The sequence below is a fragment of the Cupressus sempervirens genome, chromosome 11 (genome assembly GCF_028749045.1).
Source record: "Cupressus sempervirens isolate cs-2001-9-10 chromosome 11, ASM2874904v1, whole genome shotgun sequence".
Taxonomy (NCBI): domain Eukaryota; kingdom Viridiplantae; phylum Streptophyta; class Pinopsida; order Cupressales; family Cupressaceae; genus Cupressus; species Cupressus sempervirens.
In genome coordinates, this window is record NC_143128.1 from 252,653,960 (window position 1) to 252,675,773 (window position 21,814).

A 21,814-nucleotide genomic window follows, 5' to 3' on the forward strand; every position below is an offset into this window, starting at 1 on the left:
CTCTTTTAGATATTGGGGGCCTTGCACTCAACAAAACTTGATCCTTAGTAGGCTCTTTGTGAACCTTTCAACTTCAAAAGTAGACCAAGGACCCTTTGACATAACATTTATTTTGAATACACATGAACAATATCTTTTAAGATTAAGCATTTAATATTTATTTTGAATACACATGGACAATATCTTTTAAGATTAAGCATTTAATACTGATTGCATATGAATTATAAAATAAGATTAGTTTTCAATTAAGATATATTTTTACATAGATATTTTTCCTCACAATGCAATGTTCTAAGATGTGAAAACGTGTCCGCAATATGATTCTCACTTCATTCTCAGAATGTTATGTTTTCAGCGCAGAAATCTCCTGGATTAACTAAGCATCTTTGAGCCGTCCATCACCAAAATTCGACACCCGAAACAAACAAAACGAAAGTCAACAATCTGTGCGCCGTTGCAGATCAGCACATAACCCATTAATCCCACGAAAGAAATCTCCCGACTTTAGTAGTAATGGAGGGTTCTTCGCTTATCGCCCCCCCTCGAAAACTTGGCGCCCAAGGCTTCGAGGTAATCTCAAAACACCTTAGAGGTTCAGTAGTGATAATTTCTCGAATCAGAGGATGATAAGTACAAGTAAACTTTTGTCATTAAAATTGGGATGCAGCTAGCTCAAGACAAAATGTACTGTTGACCAAAAATTAAAAAAATTCGAAAACATAATGGACTTTTTTTGAAATTTTCAATATTTGTTGTTCATGATATGCACTGTTGACCAAAATTCAAAAAATAAAAACATAATGGATTTTTCTAAAATTTTCAACATTTGTTGTTTATGATCTGTATATTTTGTCATCGAAAACAGCAAAGAATTTGAGAAAAAATTATTGTGTTTTTCGTAAATCTGGAAAAAAACAAAAAGCTTAGACTTTTTTTTTCCTTTGATCTTTGACACAGTTTGTCTGCAGCTTAGCCAGCACCCTAAAATTGTGGGTGGAAAGGCAAGTTTGAATTTCATGTTGCTCCAATTGAATTGATTGATAGATACTTTAATCAATCTAATATGGATAATCTTGGTTTTTCTTAAATTGAATCTATGTTCTTTCAATTCCCAATAAGAGATTCAAGCAAATTAATAGCAGTTAAGAGTCCAATGTATAATCTGCCATGACCATTTTATAGAGCCAATTATGGTTATGATTTTGTCCAAGTGTGGGTGGGAATATTCCATATGTTTTAACGTGATTTGTATTGGGATATGAATTTTATATAGATTGAAAATGACAGACAAGACATGTCACGGTTTTGAAATTTGCCTAACCTTTATCTCCTGCTTCCTTTCTACTCTGAAATATGTTGCGAGGTAGAGCTTTGATTTATTATGTAAGACTAAATCATGGGCAGTGAGATTAGATTACAATCGACTATAAAAATATCTAGGTAAATAGTACAAAATGAGATTCTATTTATATTGGTAAATTGTACAATCTGAGTTGGTGTAGTGGTGGAGAACTTTTAGTCTTGAAAGAGAGATCACAAGTTCAAAATCCACTGGAAGTAGGGTGGTATGGATGCCTTGGTGGTAGTATAATTAGGTGCCTCCCAATACTACGAGTATGCATATAGATTTGTCTTGAACATTAGGGTTTCCACTTCTTTGTGATCATAGCTACTCCATTGCAACCGCTAAGTTAAATAGAAAGTGGTGTCCAATACTAAGTTCACTTTGTCACATTTTCCACATGCAACATATATTGATTTGTCTTGATTATTAGGGTTTTCATTATGTTTGTCAACATAGCTAATATCACAACAAATTATAGCTAATATCAACAAAAAACTATATGTTTTGTATAGTCATATTGGGATAGCTAATCTCAGAAGACTTGATTGTAGTTATAGACTAAACAACAATATATTGCTTCCTTTTTAAACAGAGCAGAATTGTTTTGTCCCAAAAGTTCATTCTAGGAATTAAATTGTATTGGTTGAATAGAGACTGACTAATAATGTGGTGTGTTTATGAGTTGGGTGGAGAGATGTGGCCATAATATATGCTACATGAATATAATTGTGTCGATCCATTTAATGACTAATGCTTAATGTTTTCAAATTGTGAAGTGCCTTGTAATGGGCACCCTAGAAATGCCCAAAAACTAAACCAACTGCTGACAGGAATTTAGTTAAATAATTTGCATCCAACCCTTTATTTCTTTGTTAAATGTCTAAACCCATTTATGGCTCCGGAAGTAAAATGTTTGTTTGATTTTATGTCTTTGCATAGATTTGAAATCACATAACACGAACAAGAAGGAATTTATAATAATATGCAAACTAAAGATTGGACTACTGCTGAAATAATATTATTTTTCGAACTAATAAAATCAAATACATAGCAGACTTTTCAACTCACTAATTACTCTAGCATTATAATATAATGTTCCAGTAATGACTTCCCATCTTGCTGCTACAGTAACATGAATAGTGTTGTGCTACAGTGACATGAATAGTGCCGTGCTACAGTAACATGAATATTGTCACGCTATAGTGCTGCTACAGTATAATCTGTATTCAATAAATCTAAGGTCCTCATAAAATCATCCCTTCAGAATGGCATGAGCATCGGACAAGAAACGAGAATGATATGAGCAAACACCCACTTTGCCCGTAGCTGGAAATGCGGCCAATCTGCCTATTAATGAAGCTGATAGCAATGAATTCCAAAGACCAAACCCCAAGGGAATGACGTCTAGAATGTCACAAGAGAGGATAGACGTCCTCTAATGCCAAGAACAGATCTGCAACTCACACATCAATTTTCTTCTCATATTCAACCTGCCAAATGAAGCCACTAACGGTCTCTTTTATTCTTTCTCCAAGGGTCGATTCAACTCTCATGAGCAATGTGGGATAAAAGATGCGTAATACAAAACATATTAAAATATTCACTTATGTCGCCCTTTAGGCGCACCTTTTGATTTGCACACATTCTCATAAAATTTAATATTAACACTTTAATATTTTACAACTAAAATAAATGTTACTTTAATAATATTTTAAGCATAAAAATATATTAGCTATTGAACTCCGAACAACACAAGTGATAGCTCATTGGAAAGCTCTCGCCGAGGAGTATCAAATCCAATCACCAAAATTAGCCTCCATGTGTCATGCTGACTTACTAAAAATAGTAAGTATGCGTGAGGCTGAGTAAATCAACTCCATTTTGGCCCAAATTGGAGATGACTAGGCCAAATACACTATATCCTCTACCTCGAAACTGCACTCTACCCTATGCTGATCAACATACAACTTCTGTTGATTTTGAGCCTATTGTATGTTCTCCTTGAGCACTCTCAAGATATCCTAACTATCTTGCAATAGGTCTTTGGCTTTGGGCGCTCGTTTGTTCCCTAAAACTAAATCCATGAAGCTTGGTGCTTCATACCCATACAATGCCAGAAATGGAGTCATCCTGATGGTCATGTGATGTGGTATTGTAACAATACTCCCCCATGTGTAACCACTTGATCCATGCTCTCTGTTGCACAATCACATAGTTCTGCAAATAGCCTTCCACCCATTTATTTATATCTCCGTCTACCCATCTTTCTGAGGGTGGTAACTCATACTAGGTGTAAGATTTGTACCACACAGTTTGAACAACTCTTCCCAAAAGGTGCTCATGAACTTGCTATCCCTGTCACTAACAATAAATTTCGGTATTCCATGCAATTTGAAAACCTCTCTGAAGAATAAATTTGCCACCTGAGTTGTTGTATAAGTAGAAGGAATAGCAAAGAAGTGAGCAAACTTTGTCAATCTATCTACCACCACAAATACAATCTCTTCCCTGCACTTGTGGTAAACCAGTGATGAAGTCCATAGAAATACTTTCTCATTTCCTGTTCGGAATGGGCAAGGGCTGTAGTAAACCTACAAGAAATGTGTGTTCTCCCCAGTTTGTTGACAAACTACACACTCCCTGACATACCTCTGAACATCATCTGTGAGCCTTCTCCATGAGAACCGCTCTCGGATCTGTTTGTAGGTCTTGAAGACCCCTAGATGCCCAGCTGTAGGTGCATCATGAAATGCCCTCAGAATCTCCTCTCTAAATTGTGATGTAGGGATCAAATAAACCTTGTCCTAAAATCTGATTAACCCATCCAACACCGCATACCTATCATCTTGAATGGTGCCTGCAACTATCCTAGAAGCCCAATCATTTCTTGCATACTCCACTGCAATTCAATCTTTCCAATCTCTTGAAACCTCTACCAAAGCACATAAGTGAGGTCTCTGAGATAAAGTATCAACCGCCACATTTTTCTTACTTTTGACAAACTTTATATTAAAGTCATAAGCCTGCAATTTAGTAACCCATTTCTGCTGCCGATGATTAAGATCACACTGGCTCATGAACTATTTAATACTATTGTGATTAGTCTTGATCGCAAAATGTCCACCTACCAAATATGATCGGAATTTGGCCAATGCATGCATTATGGCCAACATTTCCCTGTCCTAGATAGAATAACTCCTCTCAACTCCTCGGAGCTTCCTACTCTCGAATGCAATGGGGTGTCTCTCCTGCATCAATATTGCTCCTATCCCGTCTCTTGAAGCATCACATTGAAGATCAAATGACTTCGTGAAATCAGGTAGAGTTAGAACCGGACAAGATGATATCACCTGTTTGAAGTAGTCAAAACATCTCTGCATTGCCTCTGTCCATATGAAGGGTCCTTTCTTGGTGAAATTTGTCAAAGGTGCGACAATCTGTGAGAGTCCCCTAACAAACCTCCTATTAAAACCACATAAACCAAAGAACCCCTTAAGCTGTGTAAGGTTTGTAGGAGTAGGCCAATCCACAATAGCTCTAATCTTTTTAGGATCAACCCAAACACCATCTGCACTAATGATATACCCAAGGTAAAGTAGCTCGGTAATGCCAAACTTACATTTTGATTCCTTGGCATAAAATGACTCTCTATCCAGAATAGATAACACCTCCTCCAAATGCTACAAGTGCTCCTCCCAGGTCTTATTGAAGACCAAGATGTCATGAAAGAAGATCAAGATGAATCTCCTCAACTGCCCCCCGAGCACCTGGTTCATACAACTTTGAAATGTGACGGGTGCATTGGTTAGCCCAAATGGCATAACCATAAACTCGAAGTGGCCATAGTGACATCGGAAGGCTTTCTTTTTGATGTCCTCTACTCTTATCTTGATTTGGTGGTATTTGGATTGTAAATCAATTTTGGTGAAGAAGTATGCACCATGCAACTCATCAATCCTAGGAATGGGATACCTCTTTTTTATTGTTTTCTTATTCAATTCCCTATAATCGATGCACATGCACATCGTCCCATCCTTCTTCACTAGAACTATTGTTGAAGCAAAAGGGCTTTCGCTAGACCTAATGTGCCCCATCTCCAATAGCTCCTTAATCGCCTTCTTTATCTCATCCTTGTGTTTCTTAGGATGACGATAAGGAGTAATCATGACTGGTTTGGCTCCCTCCTCAAGCTCAATAACATGCTCTATCCCCCTATCAGGAGGAACCCCATGCAGAATATTGCCAAATACTTTGGTGTGCTTGTCAATTATCTCTTGGATATCTGGTGGATGACTCTTTACCTGTGGCTACTGTGGAGTTGGCATAATGAAACATTCAACTGCCTAATCTATGCCATTATGCCGAAAAAATCTTTGCATTCTCTTCAGGGAGACTACTCTGCAACTCCCATCCAAAAGTCCTCTGAGCACAATAGTTTTGCCCTCATGCTGGAATCTCATCACCTGTTTTACTAGGTTGATTGTGAACTCAACTAGCAAGGCCATCCATGTCATGCCAAGGATGACATCATAGTCTCTCATGTCCACTACATAGAACTCATCCTCCAACTCATAGCCATTTTCAAACTTGATGTGAAGATTAGATATCTTCCGAGTGCATAATAATTTGTTACCATTAGATACCATGACCCTAAACCCAACATGCTCCTCGGTCTGTAAACCCCTCGTGGCTACCAACCGTGCATCTATGAATTTATATGTAGCCCCAGTGTCAATGAGAGAGATCACTTTCTGCCCCTAGATAGTACCCTTGATCCTAAATGTGATCTCCTTTTGAGCCCTCGTCAATCATGCCCATGACCTATCATCCTTAGGAATGATGTTCTCCTTTGGAGTGCTACTCTCATCCGAATTGGAGTGCAGATCCTTCCCCTCTGACTGTGACACCTCCATTGAAAAATTCTCCATTTGATTTGCCTTAGCCTTGAGAGGGCACTTATGAGATGAGTCCCAAGGCTCTCTACAATGAAAACATAGCCTCTTCCTCAACTCATTCAGGGTGTCATAATCCAACTTCCTATTATCCCCTTTTGGCTGTGCATCCTGGTAAAAAGGTTTTTTGTCCTTATCCTTATCCTTCTTCGTATGTGAATCCTTAGGCTGAAATCTGCTCTTAAAGGAAGAAGGCGCTAAGTCACAAGTCTTCTTAGTGACCTCCTGTAATGTAGTGGGGTCATGCCCCTTGACCCATCCATAATTAGTTTAGGAGGAACTGGGAGGTTGGCAGACCGGAGTTTCAAGCGAATATTTCCCTCAGAGATGATATGGACTTGAGGATGAGACACGTGCCTAGAGCAGGAGGGAGGAATCAAAATTTTGAGCTGAGAAGGAAAGTTGGAAAACAAACTTTACCTTATTATGATGCTTTGGGGAAGATGACTGCACGATCCTGGGTACAGAAGGTAGATACATACTTGTAGCTGAATCCTATGCTTGAGGAGGCTATCAAGTATGCAGCTATTCATTTGGAGGGCTCAACACATGAGTGGTGGCACCATGGCATGGTAACCTTGGGGCATAATCAAATCACATCCTGTGAAGAGTTTATTGAGAGGCTCATATAGAGATTTGATACCAAAGATCCCGAGTTACAGTTTACGGAGTTGGCACAGCGCAAGCAGTGGGGTTAGTTGAGACCTATATCAGTGAATTTCAAAGGTTAGCTGTGTGGGTTACAGATCTTTCAGAGAGGAGAGTCCATCCATAAACAACACTACTAATCTCCTCTCTAAAAGATCTATAACCCACACAACTAACCTTTGAAATTCACTGATATAGGTCTCAACTGACCCCCACTGCTTGAGTTGTGCCAACTCCATAAACTGTAACTCAGGATCTTTGGTATCAAATCTCTCTATGAGCCTCTCAGTAAACTCTTCGTAGGATGTGATTTGATTATGCCCCAAGGATACCATGCCATGGTGCCACCACTCATGCATTGAGCTCTCCAAATGAATAGCCGCATACTTGATAGCCTCCTCCTCAGGCATAGGATTCAGCTGCAAGTATGTATCTACCTTCTGTACCCAGGATTGTGCAGTCATCTTCCCCGAAGCATCATAATAAGGTAAAGTTTGTTTTCCAACTTTCCTTCTCAACTCAAAGTTTTGATTCCTCCCTCCTGCTCTAGGCACGTGTCTCATCTTCAAGTCCATATAATCTCTGAGGGAAATATTTGCTTGAAACTCTGGTCTGCCAGCCTCCCAGTTCCTCCTGAACAAAACTTGTAACTCGGTAATTTACGGTTTGTTCACTAGTTGAACTGGATCTCTAGGTGGGAATGTAGGTAGAATAGGCCTCGAGCTCGTGTCTCGAGCTAGGCGTGCAATATGTCTAAAGTTATCAGCCTTATTCCCACTATTGCCTTGTCCATCATTATTACCATTGATATTATTCTCAGGACCGTTGACGTTGCCTCGACTTCCATTATTATCATTGTTTTCGTTGTTTGCATCGCCTAGATTAATATTGATGCCCATCTGTCTAGCCATAAGCTGCAACATCATATTCATTTGCCTATTCTGCTCCTATTGCATATGCTGCCCCTGCTCTAATGTACCCAGTAACTGTCTAACATTACCTCCTTCTAATTTGGACCGGCATTCCTGCCTCCGCCTAGTCCTATATTCCTATCATCTTAGTCACCCATACTGTCGTCTTGTTCAAAGAATATCTCCTCTGTGTCTGTATGACTGGGTTCTATGTCCACCTGCACGGTTCAACGAGACTGCTTGCTCTGTGAGTCTGAATCTTTGTTGTCTTACTCTGGTATGGGGGAAGTTAATGGTCTCTGTCGCATGCTTAAACATATATTCTTGACCTGTTTTATCACTGACTTTAATGTTTTGACATATTGTCAAACACTTTTCCCTCTAGCTGTTCCAAATTCCTTGTAAGGCCTCCACAGGATGGCCAGACTTAAAGGCTCTGATACCATTGTAATATGCACCCTAGAAATGCCCAAAAACTAAACCAATTGCTGATAGGAATTTAGTCAACTAATTTGTATCCAATGTTTAAACCCCTTTATGGCTCTAGAAGTAAAATATTTGTTTGTTTTTATGTCTTTGCATAGATTTGAAATCACATAACATGAACAAGAAGGAATTTATTATAATTTGTAAACTGAAGATTGAACTATTGCTGAAATAATATCATTTTTCAAACTAATAAAATGAATAACATAACAGATTTTTCAATTCACTAATTACTCTAGCATTACAACATAATGTTCCAGTAATGACTTCCCTTCTTGTTGCTACAGTAACATGAATAGTGCCGTGCTACAGTGACATCAATAGTGTCATGATACGGTAACGTGAATGGTGTTGCACTACAGTAACGTGAATAGTGCTACGCTATAGTGCTGCTACAGTATAACTTGTCTTCAATCAGTCCAAGAGCCTCATAAAATTATCCATTTAGAATCACATAAGCATCGAACAAGAAGCGGGAATGATATGAGCAAGCATCCAACCTGCTTGTAGCTGGAAATGCGCCCAATTTGCCTATTAATGAAGCTGATAGCAATGAAGTCCAAAGGCTAAACCCCAAGAAAATGACGTCTAGAATGTCACAAGAGAGGATAGACGTCCTCTAGTGCCAAGAACGGATTTGCAACTCACACATGAATTTCCTTCTCATATTCAACTTGCCGAATGAAGCCACTATCACTCTCTTTTATTCTTTCTCCAAGGCTCAATTCAACTCTCATGAGCAATGTCGGATAAAATATGCGCAATATAAAACATATTAAAATATTCACTTATGTCTCCCTTTAGGTTCCCCTTTTGATTTGCACACATTCTCATAAAATTTAATATTAAAGTAATACTTTAACATTTTACAACTAAATTAAATGTTACTTTAATAATACTTTGGGCATAAAAATATATTAGCTATTGGACTCCGAACAATATGAGTGATAGCTTGTTGGAAAGCTCTCGCCGAGGAGTATCAAATCCAATCACCTAAATTAGCCTCCCATGTGTCCTGCTGACATACTAAAAATAGTAAGTATGCCTGAGACTGAGTAAATCAACTCCGTTTTGGCCCAAACTGGAGATGACTAGGCCAAAACACTCTAGGATTCCTTTAAACCCTTGGTTAGTGTAATATCCCTTGCAATTCTGATTTTAATGTCTTGATTTCTAACCTGAGAATTTTGTCAAACACTTTGCAAACAAGGGATTTATTGCATGGCTAAATTCTGATTTCTTTCCAAAAGAGATATGCTTGCAACTCCAAATGACTAACAATGGCAATGCAAATATTTTTTGTATTTTATTGGAACATATAAACATGGGTTACAAATGAGAAAATATGCATCTTCAACAATAAGTCATTAGGACAACAAATGCTGATATAAAACTCTGATACATATCAGATTACAACAGATTTTACAAACCTTACCAATGGCCTAAATATCTACTCTCAAACAATGTAAAATGTAGTAGATAAAAACCTAGAATTGCTCCAAAAATATGAATTTTCCTATAGCAAATCACTGTAGCGACGACACTATAGCAACGTCACTGTAGCAAGGTTACTGTAGAAGCGATACTGTAGCAGGGGTACTATAGCAAAGTTACTGTAGCAATATCCAACTTATTCCTTACTCCACAATTTGGCCCTAGGCCACAAATTTGACACAATGAAAAAACTGATTTGTCCAACAGTCACAACCTTTCAGAAGATATTTCACCACCTCAGTTATGCAAATTAATGAGAGTGTTCGTTCCCAATGATCAATGTAGCAACTGCAAGAAACCTTGGCTCCACAAGTTATCCGGAAGAGTGGATGGCAACACATTCCATGCTCAATAATGAGGCTGCCCTCCCTATTTATTCTTTTCCTCCAATAGATGAACCTCCTTCTAGAAGAAATATAATAATATTTAGTTCCTCTTTCTAGAAGATTCTTTTAGTTAATTAATTTAACTTTAGTCACTTTTAATAAAATTAATTAAATATAAAGTCACCTTTTAATTTTAATTTATTTAATGATTTTGTAAAAAATTAATTTAATCAATTTCTCCTTATTTCTCCACTTAACCTTCGAAGAATGTAAAGGCTAAGAACTCCACTGAGATGCTAATAAGATGGGGACATTACAATCCGCCCTCTCTGAAATTTCTTGTCCTCAAGCAATGTCTTAACTCCGGATGCTGCAAACTTTCTCACCTTCCCAAGTAGCATCCTCAACTGGCAAGTCCTTCCATTTGATCAAATATTCCCTGATAACTTGTCTCCTCAACTATTTCTCCCTAATATCCAATATAGCCTTAGGTACAAAATTCAACTTACCCTCATCATCTAAGGGAGGTAGAATTGTGAAAAGGACCACACGATGTCCTATCCTAATGCCTTCTTGAGGCGTGACACATTAAAAAGATTATGGACCTTATTATTAGTTGGTACTTCAACTTATAAGCTACCTCACCCATATGCCTAATGATTCTGAAGGGTCCATAATGTTCTGGCTCTAGCTTTCTTACACCATTCTTCTTTAGTGTAGACTCTATAAGGTTAGCACCAAGTACACCATGTCTCCTACCTCGAATGAATTTTCAACTCTTTTCTAATCTGCATATTGCTTTTGCTGGTTTTGCTCTCTGAATATTCTCCTTGTGGGCCCTCATGATATCTTGATTTTCGTGTAGCAAAGCTCCAACACTAGGCACTCTACTACCACTCATCAACAAATCAAGAAAGCTGGGTGCCTCATAACCATACAAGACCATAAATGGTGTCATGTGGATAGACATGTGATAAGTGGAATTATAACAATATTCACATAGATATATCCACTTAACCCAAGCCCTTTGTTGCCCTTCTATGTAATTTCTGAGGTAACCCTCCACCCATTTGTTCACTATCTTTGTCTAACCATTTGTCTGGGGGTGGTAGCTAGTACTCGGAGTGAGCTCTGTCTCGCACAATCTAAACAACTCCTGCCAGAAGTGACTCATAAACCTGCTATCCCTGTCGCTGACAATGCTCCAAGGTAAACCATGCAACCTAAATACCTCTCTGAAGAATAAATCTGCCACCTCTGTAGTAGTGTACGTAGTGTTGATTGGGAAGAAGCAGGCAAAATTTGTAAGCCAATCAACAACAACATATAGACAGTCTCTACCTTGGGCTCTCAGCAGTCCTGTGATGAAGTCCATGGATAAACACTCCCACTTCCTGTCAGGAATCATAAGTGGCTTAAGTAAGATGGCTGGGTAAGACTGCTCTTGTTTATTCTGTTGGCAAGTAGGACACTCTCTAATATATTGCAACACCTCATCTTTGAACCCTTTCCAAAAAAAACGCTCACAAATCTGCTAGTAGGTTTTGTAAGAACCTGGATGTCTTGCCATAGGTGAGTCATGATAAACTCTCAACACCATCCTCTTCACCTCTGACCCTGGCACCAAATAAATGTGCCCTTTGTAAATGATGATCTCATTCACAAGGGTGAAATCACTATTCTAGATCGATCCATCTATGAATCTCGATGCCAATGTATCCTTTGCATACTCTACAAGGATCAAATGTCTCCAATCCTCTGATATATCCATCATCAAGCTCAAGTGGGGTCTTCATGACAAGGCATCTACTACTTCATTCTGTGTCCCCTTGAAATAGGTAATATCAAAATCATATGCCTGTAATTTACTTACCCATTTCTGTTACTTGTCATTAAGATCTTGCTGCCCCAGGAAATGTTTCAGGCTATTGTCGTCAGTTTTTATGCTGAATTTGATACCCACTAAATACTGCTTGAATTTAGCCAAAGCATGCATTATGGCCAACATTTCCCTATCATAAATGTTGAAGCTCCTCTTAGGCCCCTTGAGCTTGCTACTCTCATAAGAAATCGGGTGCTTGTATTGCATAAGCCCTGCTCCAACACTTTCACCAGATGCATCATAGTGCAACTCAAAAGGTTTGCTAAAATCTAGTAATGCTAGCATTGGACAAGAAGTCATCAACTCTTTGAATTTATCAAAACACTCCTGTGCCTCAAGAATCCATAAGAAAGCCCCCTTTCTCATCAAGTTTGTCAAGGGTGCTGCATGCCTGGAATATCCACTAACAAACCTCCTGTAGAACCCACACAACCCCAAAAATCCTCTCAATTGTGTTAGGTTCACTGGAGTAGGCCACTCAATAATAGCACAAATCTTTTTAGGATCTATGCGTACTCCCTGAGCACTGATAATGTGACCTTGATATAATAACTCTGATAATCTCAAATCACATTTGGACTTCTTTGCATACAAGGGCTCCCTGCTCAGAATGCTCGCCACAGTGTCTAAGTGCCCCACATACTCATCCCATGTCCTACTACACTAGGATGTCATCAAAGAAGACTAACACAAATTTCTTCAACTAATGCTGAAAAATCATGTTCATTGTGGATTGAAAAGTAGCTGGAGCATTAGGTAGCCCAAATGGCATCACTACAAACTCAAAATGGCCACAATGACATCTAAATGCCATCTTCTCTATATTCTACTCTCTGACTCGTATGTGATGATAGCTTGATCTCAAATCAATTTTGGAGAAGAAACATGCTCCATGTAGCGCATCTAATAACTCATCAATCCGTGGGATGGGGTACTTATTTTTAATAGTCTTCTTGTTCAGGACCCTGTAATCTATGCACATCCTAAGAGTTCCATCCTTCTTCACCAAAACCATAGAAGAAGTGAAAGGCGACTTACTTGGTCTAATGTGCCCCATAGCAAGTAGTTCCTTGATGGTTTTCTTGATCTCATCCTTCAATCTCTTTGGATTCTTATAGGGTGTGATCATGATGGGTTTAACACCCTCCTCTAACTCAATAATATGCTCAATACCCCTATCTAGAAGTCTACCTGGTGGTATTTCACTGAAAACCTTGTAGTGCTTGATTTTTAGTTCTTGTATGTCTGGGTGATATTATGATTTTTGCTGCCCTTGTGATGGCATTAGCGAAAGGCGACTTACTTGGTCTAATATGCCCCATAGCAAGTAGTTCCTTGATGGTTTTCTTGATCTCATCCTTCAATCTCTTTGGATGCCTGTAGGGTGTGATCATGATGGGTTTAGCAACCTCCTCTAACTCAATAATATGCTCAATACCTCTATCTGGAGGTCTACCTAGTGGTATTTCACTGAAAACCTTGTAGTGCTTGATTCTTAGTTCTAGTATGTTTGGGTGATATTTTGATTTTTGCTGCCCTTGTGATGGCATTAAAGTGCAACGGGCTGTTCACTCAACTTGGTCATGTCTCAACAAGCTCTCCATGCATCTACAAGACATCATCCTAAACCCACTGTCACGAATGGCCTTAAGTATATGGGTCTTTCTTCTGACAGAAACTTCATCTCCATATCTCTCAAATTGAAAGTGAACTCCCCTATGTCATGTAACCAAGTCATACCCAAGATCAAATCTATATCACCCATGTTAACAACATAAAAATCTGCTTTGAAATCAAAATTGTTGATCTTTAGGGGCAGACCTATAATCTTCCTGTCACATTTGAGGATGTAGCCATCAGCTATCTTCACTCTCAGACTCTCAAATTGCTCTGTTTGTATCCCACGCCTCTCAATCAATCTGGAATCAATAAAATTGCGAGTAACACCTGTATCAAGCAAAGTAATAGCTCGCTGACCAGCCAATCCCCCTCTCATCTTGAATGATCCCTCTTGTTGTACACTAGTGAGACGGGCCTCCTTAAGTCTACCCTCAGTGTTCTCATCACCTGTGTCATCTGTGCCTTGCTTTTTTTCAATTGATTCCTCATTTTCAGATTGTTGGTCTGAATTTTCAGAATTGGAATCCTCATAATAAACCCACATAACCTTGTTTGCTTTCCCCTTTGGCCTCAAAGGACAGTTGTGGTTCATGTCATAGGGTCCTTTGCAATAAAAGCAAAGTTTTTTCTTCCTTAAATCATTCAATGTCTCTCTATCCAAAGGAGCAAATGATTTATCTTTATTTTTAGCCTTTGTTTCATTCGTCTTAGGTTTCTTGAAGAATGGTTTGTCTTTGCTAGATGTTGCACCCTTTGACTGAAATTTATTTACTGGGGCTGCTTGTTCCATACTTCTAGCCTTCTTAATTGTTTCTTGCAAATTGAATGGATCAAAGGCTTTTACCCAACCCTTCAGTGGTTCGGATAATCCCTCCGTGAACAAAACAACTAATCTCCTATCTGATATATTTGGCACCATAATGGATAGCCTCTGAAAATCACTAATGAAATACTCCAATCTGCCTGTCTGTTTCAACTGGGCCAACTTCTTGAAGTAGACTTTTTGATCCTTCTTATCAAACCTCTTTGCTAACTTGTCCACGAAGTCCTGATATGAGGTCACTTGGTTATGCTGAAGGGTAACCACCCCATGGTACCATCAATCATGTGCAACTCCCTCTAAATGTAGCATGACATATTTTATTGCCTCCACTTCTGTCATAGGTCTCAATGCTAAGGAGGTATCAAGCTTGTGAATCCAAGCTTGCGATGTCATTTTGCTACTCCCATCAAATGTAGTCAAGGAAAGCTTCCCTATAGCCCACTTTAATTCATTATCCTCACCACGAGGTCTCCTATTCTGTCTGACTGCATGACAATGTTCTCTTCTTTGGTTCACAAACCTCTTAAAAGTCATTCTCTCTCGTACCTGTAGTGCCAATAATTCCCATTCATCATTAGTAGCCATAAGGATATCTGCAAATGTCCCATCCTTAGCTTCCTTTGTTGGCTCTTGTACTGGTTCTTCTCTAACAAAGGTAGGACGTGTGGCTCTATCTGCTATTTTGGAAAGAGTTCTATGAGCTCTAGGTGATCCCACTGCACTCCTGCAATCCCCTTTTTCCTGATTTTGTCTGTCTTATGGGTTTATGTGTTCAACCATGGTGGTGAGTGCGTGCAAAGGCTAAGCCATCCGCTCTTGTCCTATAACCATTGCTCTAAAAGATTCCCTTGTTTCCTGATCCTCATTCCTATGGTCTCTTGGTGGGCTACTCTCTTGCCTGTCGCCAATGGTGTCTAGCTACCTGCCAAATTCTTGTTCCCTATCAAACAAAGCGCGCCTGTGAGTGTACAATTTGTGAGAGCCAACCTCAAGTGGCTGCATGTGATTGCTAAAGCCTCAGGATGACAGGATTTAGCTTTGATATCAATGTAATATCCCTTGCAAGTTTGATTTTAATTTCCTGATTTCTAACTTGAGAATTTTGCCAAAAACTTTGCACACAAGGGATATATTGCAGATCTAAATTCTGATTTCTTTCCAAAATGCCAAACTAAAAGAGATATGCTTGCAAACTCCAAATAACCAACAATGGTGATGCAAATATTTTTTATTTTTATTGGAACATATAAACATGGGTTACAAATGAGAAAATATGCATCTTTAACAATAAGTTATTAGGGCAACAAATTCTGATATAAATCAAATTACAACAGATTTTACAAACCCTACCAATGCCCTAAATATCTACTCTCAAACAATGCAAAATGTAATAGATAAAAACCTGGAATTGCTCCAAAAATCTAAATTTTCTTGTAGCAAATCACTGCAGCGACGACACTATAACAGCATCACTATAGCAGTGGTACTGTAGCAAGTTACTGTAGCAGTGGTAATGTAGCAAAGTTAATATAGCAATATCCAACTTATTCCTTACTCCACAAATCTGGCCCCAGGCCACAAATTTGACACAATGAAAAGACTGATTTGTCTTCTCCAATAGCCGCAACCCTTCGGAAGATATTTCACCACCTCAGTTATGCAAATCAATGGGAGTGTTCGTTCCCAACGATCAATATAGCAACTGCAGAAACCCTTGACTCCACAAGTAATCCGGAAAAGTAGATGACAACACATTTGATGCTTAACAATGAGACTGCCCTCCCTATTTATTCTTTTCCTCCAATAGATGGACCTCCTTCTAGAAGATTCTTTTAATTAATCTATTTAACTTTAGTCACTTTTAATAAAATTAATTAAATATAAAGTCACCTTTTAATTTTAATTTATTTAATAACTTTATAATAAATGAATTTAATCAATTTCTCCTTATTTCTCCACTTAGCCTTCGGAGAATGTAAAGGCTAAGAACTCCATTGAGATGCTAATAAGATGGGGACATTACAGTTAGCCCTCGGGACCATGTAGAATTAGGCTAATGCGCACACACTTGGTCAACTGCTAAAGTGGGGACATTACATGCCTTGAACAATTACTGCTGACTGAAATTGCATGTCCCTACCATGCGCACTGACTTTAGAAGCCTTTGAAGCAACTAGAACATTTACCATACATGAGGAGTATGCATGCCCCAAAGCCTACTTCAGCAGTCTGGAATTCCTAAATATACACCTTTAGTCGCCACTTTGTCTTGGATGAAATTGTTTGCTCCCTGTGGTTGGTGTTAAACATATTAGGCTTATGGTAGAATCTTGGATTTAGGATATTTTTAATACTGGTTTGTTGTTAGTTTGTTTCACTATGCTAGAAAGTGGCTAGTGTTGGATATAGTAGATTTTATTCAAGAGTAAATTGTGTTTTTAATATAATCTTGAATTTAGCATATTTGTTAGCATTAGTATTGTTTGTTTGTTATTTGAGAAATTATTGGCTTTTTGTTAGTTTGTTTCAACTAGGCTATTCTAGAATCTGGTTATCCTTGTCACATGAGTAAAACCTTATGTTTTATTGTTTGCTTGCTTATTTATATATAAGCTATTATAATGTAGTCTGATGGCCCATGCTCTCCTCTACTTGCATCTCTTACAGGGGCTCTCTGTTTAGTACCTGAGTCAGGTGACATAATTTTATCCGAATTGAACTGTTCCGTATTAGATCCTATGTTCTCCTTTCCTCCCATCTCTTACATAGCCTCTATTTGTTATGTGATGATTTGAGTTGTGTTGTATTACATGATGTCAGATTTTGGATTTATCATGTGTGTGAAGGTTAACTTTTTGGGTTACCTCTCACTTTACAAAATTATTTTTAGTTGTAGATTTTCATTTCGTTTTCTTTATTATCTTTAGCGCTTATAATTTTATATTGCAGTTTGCTGTACTCTTGAGACCTTGTGAACTACTTTAGTGTTCAAGGGAAATTATTATGATTTCTTCATTGTATCTTTTTCTTGTCAATGTTCTATACACCATAACTCATTAATGGAATAAATGGACAAGTTTCATACCCCCGTTGTAACTCAATGGAAGATTTTTGCATGTCTATGCAGGTTAATCATCATTCGTTCATGTACAGTTATTATTTTTGTTGACCATTTCAAACAAAGCTCTTGTTGACTTTCTACTTCTGTTTTTTTCTCTAGATGCATAATTATTTTAGATTGACTTTTGACATTGAAGGTCTCAGCAATAGGCCTAGGTTGTTCAGGACTTTCAGGAGCATATGGTGATTATGCTTCAGAGGAAGATACAACTTCTCTATTTCAACATGCTTTCAACAAGGGGGTCACATTTTTTGACACTGCAGATATCTATGGAAATTTTACAAATGAAATATTAGTTGGGAAGGTGAACTTTCGCATTTGATTTATAACTATGTGCTTTCTTTTCCCACTATGCATGAAATGTTTAAAGCTGACATTATGATTATTGTGTCACAGGCACTAAAATGTTTACCTAGAGAGAGTATTCAGATTGCAACAAAATTTGGTTGGCATTTTGGTGGTAATGGAAAATTTGGGATAAAGGGCACTGCAGAGCATGTTAGACAGGCTTGTGAAGCTAGCCTCCAGCGTTTGGGCATGGAGTACATTGACTTATACTACCAGCACCGTGTAGACACACAAGTTCCAATAGAGGAAACTGTAACTACAATTTCCTCTCTCTCGATGTTTGATCTAAAACATTCATTTGGTGGATATACTTTCAAATTTCATTGCTAAACTATTTTTTTCTAGTTTGATTTTAGGAAAGTAATTTTAGTTCAGTCTGTTTCATTATTTATGCATCAATGCCTGCAGCATAGAGATCTTCTGATCTAAAAGACCAATATCTAAATTGCCTAGGTAGCTCAGGTTTTCGAGTTATCTTGATCCCATTCTTATACCTGGATAAGCTCATGCTATAGAAAAGTAATCACTGAGAACGAAGTATTGATTAGCTAATTTCATAACCTATTCCTTTATTTTCCGAGAATCATTGCTTCTGCTTTGAGTGCCTAATAAATTCTCACATTGCAATTGACAATAGGTTGGGGAAATGAAGAAGCTTGTTCACGAAGGGAAAATAAAGTATATCGGACTCTCTGAGGCTAATCTAGATACAATAAGAAGAGCTCATGGTGTACACCCTATCACTGCAGTACAGTATGAATGGTCATTATGGTCTCGGGAGATTGAAGATGAAATAATTCCAGCATGCAGGTACTGGCACTGCAATTGCTTCATATGATTTCTAATCTATGAGAGAGAGTGTAAACTGCAGTCAAATTTTCCTATGCATTCATAATAATTTCTGTCAATTTTCTTATTTGAATTAGGGGGGAACATACATTTTGATTCATTTGTTCCACTCTATATATATTTCTTATCTCCACTCAACAACAAAAGAAAGGGAAATGCTGCCAAAATTTATGCTTATCAGGTCAACAACCTACCTTTGAAATTGAATGCAAACATTTATCTCCTCCCATAACTTTCTTGAAATCTATTAAAACATAAGGTAGTCTCTTCCTATGGCTACATATTTTGCTTTACGCTATAAATGATATAATTCCAGTCTCAACATGGAGGAATGGGATGTGTGTAGTGCCTTCCATGTTTGCATTGTGTTCCATGTCTAATTTGACCCAAGAGATACTTTCATTATGTTTGCTCGTTTATTTGCATGATGAGATGCTTCGATGACTATACATTATTTGATTACCAGTGTCATAGCTGTTAGATGCTAGATTATGTTACTATTCAGTTGATCATATCTGCATGATGATGCCAGTGTTCTGACATGATGCTTTATAATGATGTCTGGTTTATTTTATATTCAGACTTGAATTATGGATTATATCATATTTGATGGATGTTATTTGACTCTTATTGTACCTTTAGTTTGTGGATATTTGCCTTTTACTTCCGGTAAATAATGCTCAAATGAATCTAAATGAATATATAAATGCTTTAATTTAATTGCCATATCATGTGATTATATGTCGTGATATTGTTTGCACCACTTGTTGCTCGTTGGTGCTAATAAGAAGTGGGAATAAAGCCACAGTCACTTGCGTGCGAGATTTACACAATGTCATGTTCTCCTTCAGTTGTGACTGTGTGTCTTTATATGTACTTGGCTATTTATATATTGAGCATCTGCACTTGATGTTTGCTTGTTTATTGAATAGGTACGAAGTCCATTCATCTCGAGTTACAAGATCTGAGTGTGTACCTATATCCCTGACATTGGCATCACGAGAAAGTGATCTTGGCCTTTTACACTGATTCAATGTTGTCCCTGTATGAACCACGAACACAGTTTATTATATTATTATTCTTCCCTCCAATACTGTTGATAAATCCAGATTCATTATGCATTAGACCTGTGAGCGTGTTTGTGCACTTAGGATTCCATAGTTGTTGCATATATTATTAAATTAAAATGTTGAATTAAATGTGTGTTCAGGTTTTTTTTAACATTATAATTGATTTTAACTTTTTTTTTTGGCTAATTTGCCATAGTTGAATTCCAAATGCTTGGACTTATTTAATTTAATTTGGGAAAGCATCAATCAGTCTATTAAGTGGGTAATTTCTAACTTTTAATTAAAAGTGCTTATATTGGCAAACAGGGAGTTTTTACTCACATCTTATTTTCTGATATGAAAATTGTGGATTTTGCTTCAAAACCCCCCATTGAGTTTTCTAGAGATTTGATCATTGTGGGAGATTAGCTTGTTGGATTGTCGCGAGGGTAGTCTCATTGGATTCATAGTGGGGATGTCCATCTTCTTCATTGTTTTCAGCAGATTAGAAACTTTTCCCAATTTGTTTTTTCATTTCCCAATTTCAAGCAAAGATCTCAAACTTGTTGTGAGTCGGGCGAGTTGTCTAAGTTGGCAAGCTAGGTCATGTAATGTCCTCGACTTAGCAGGTCTTTGGAGTATGGTTTTGTCAGTTCATCATCGCGACCCTCATGAACTGATGTTTGGATTTGGGGGTCTTTGTTGGGAGATTACTATTTTAGGAATTACTATTTTTAGTAAGTCACACTCATAACCAGTTGCTATTTTTGGTTTGAGCAATTCAGGCAGGATGAGCTTCTGGTTTTGGTTATTTGGTCTCTCTTTGGGTTCTTCTTTGTTGAAGTCATATTTATTGGAGAGCTTGTTGGCTTTAATGATTATTTAATACACATTTAATAATCATAGTACTTTATATTATAAAGTGATTAGACTTTATATTATAAAGTTGCTTTTTAAGTGAAAGGTGTGTGAGTGAAGCTGAATGGCTCAAATGGCATTATAAATATGGTTTTGGTGAGAAGGGAGGTCATCTTGAATTTTACATTTCTCTTGCTTAAATCATCTGGCTGAGGGTTTGAAGAATTATTCCAAGATCTTTAACAATTGTGTTGAGGTAAACAATTTTCGAAATTCTCCTATTGTGCCTATTGTAACTTGGAGAGTTTTTTGATAGTAATCAGTTTTTGGATTATGGAGGTCACGTTTTCTTGCTGAAGATCACATTGGTTTCTTGAAGTTTGTATGTTGGCAATTGTGGTTAAGGAGGAGACTGTACGGCACTATCTTTGCATTCACCCCCTTTGCATTTTGTATTGGAACAAGTGTGGAAGGCCATGTCGCATTTGTTGGACCTTGCGATACATAGTAACAACTGTATTGAGGCATAGGAGTCATGTCACAGCAGTAGCCCCTTACACGTGCCCAACGATCTGCATACTTGTGAATGACAAGGATATTCATTACTTGCAGATGGGTTTGGCAATAAAGGGAAGACATTTTGGTGGCACAGCTTGGCATATTTGTCTGCACGCCAAGTGCCAATATTAATACATGTAATTCTGATTTGAGGTTTTCAAATAAGTAGCAAAGAATTTCCTTACAATTATAGTCTGATTTTACATCCTCATTTCAAAATTCTTGTAATTGTTATTACATATCAAACATGGGAAATACTGATTAAATTAGAAAACATTTAAATATTGCAAACAATAAATAGTGAATCAATAATCAAATTGGGTTCCAGCCATAGATGGAAGACTCGCCGGTTACTCGGCGAGTTTTAAACACTCGCCGAGTATTTTGGGACGGCGAGTAAATCGCCCAAAAACTCGCCTGTCAAAAAACTCGGCGTGAGTCCAAATACTCGCCGAGTAATCGGCGAGTTTTAGTCAAAAACTCGGCGAGTTAATGTTAAAAACTCGCAGTTCAGGGAACCCGCGGCCAATGACGCCTAAATAGG

The 21,814-nt window shown here is 37.9% G+C and overlaps 1 protein-coding gene across 1 annotated transcript in view; it reads left to right on the top strand.

Moving 5' to 3' along the window:
* The first annotated feature begins 252 nt into the window (after nt 1-252).
* LOC149529103 (putative aldo-keto reductase 1) overlaps nt 253-21,814 on the top strand; it is a 108,362-nt gene continuing 86,800 nt past the window's right edge. Inside the window, exons 1-4 of the mRNA XM_089808347.1 lie at nt 253-570; nt 17,745-17,912; nt 18,005-18,208; nt 18,594-18,766. Coding sequence (XP_089664473.1) covers nt 514-570; nt 17,745-17,912; nt 18,005-18,208; nt 18,594-18,766 — 602 coding nt within the window. The 5' untranslated portion in view covers nt 253-513. The remainder of the gene's footprint in view (nt 571-17,744; nt 17,913-18,004; nt 18,209-18,593; nt 18,767-21,814) is intronic.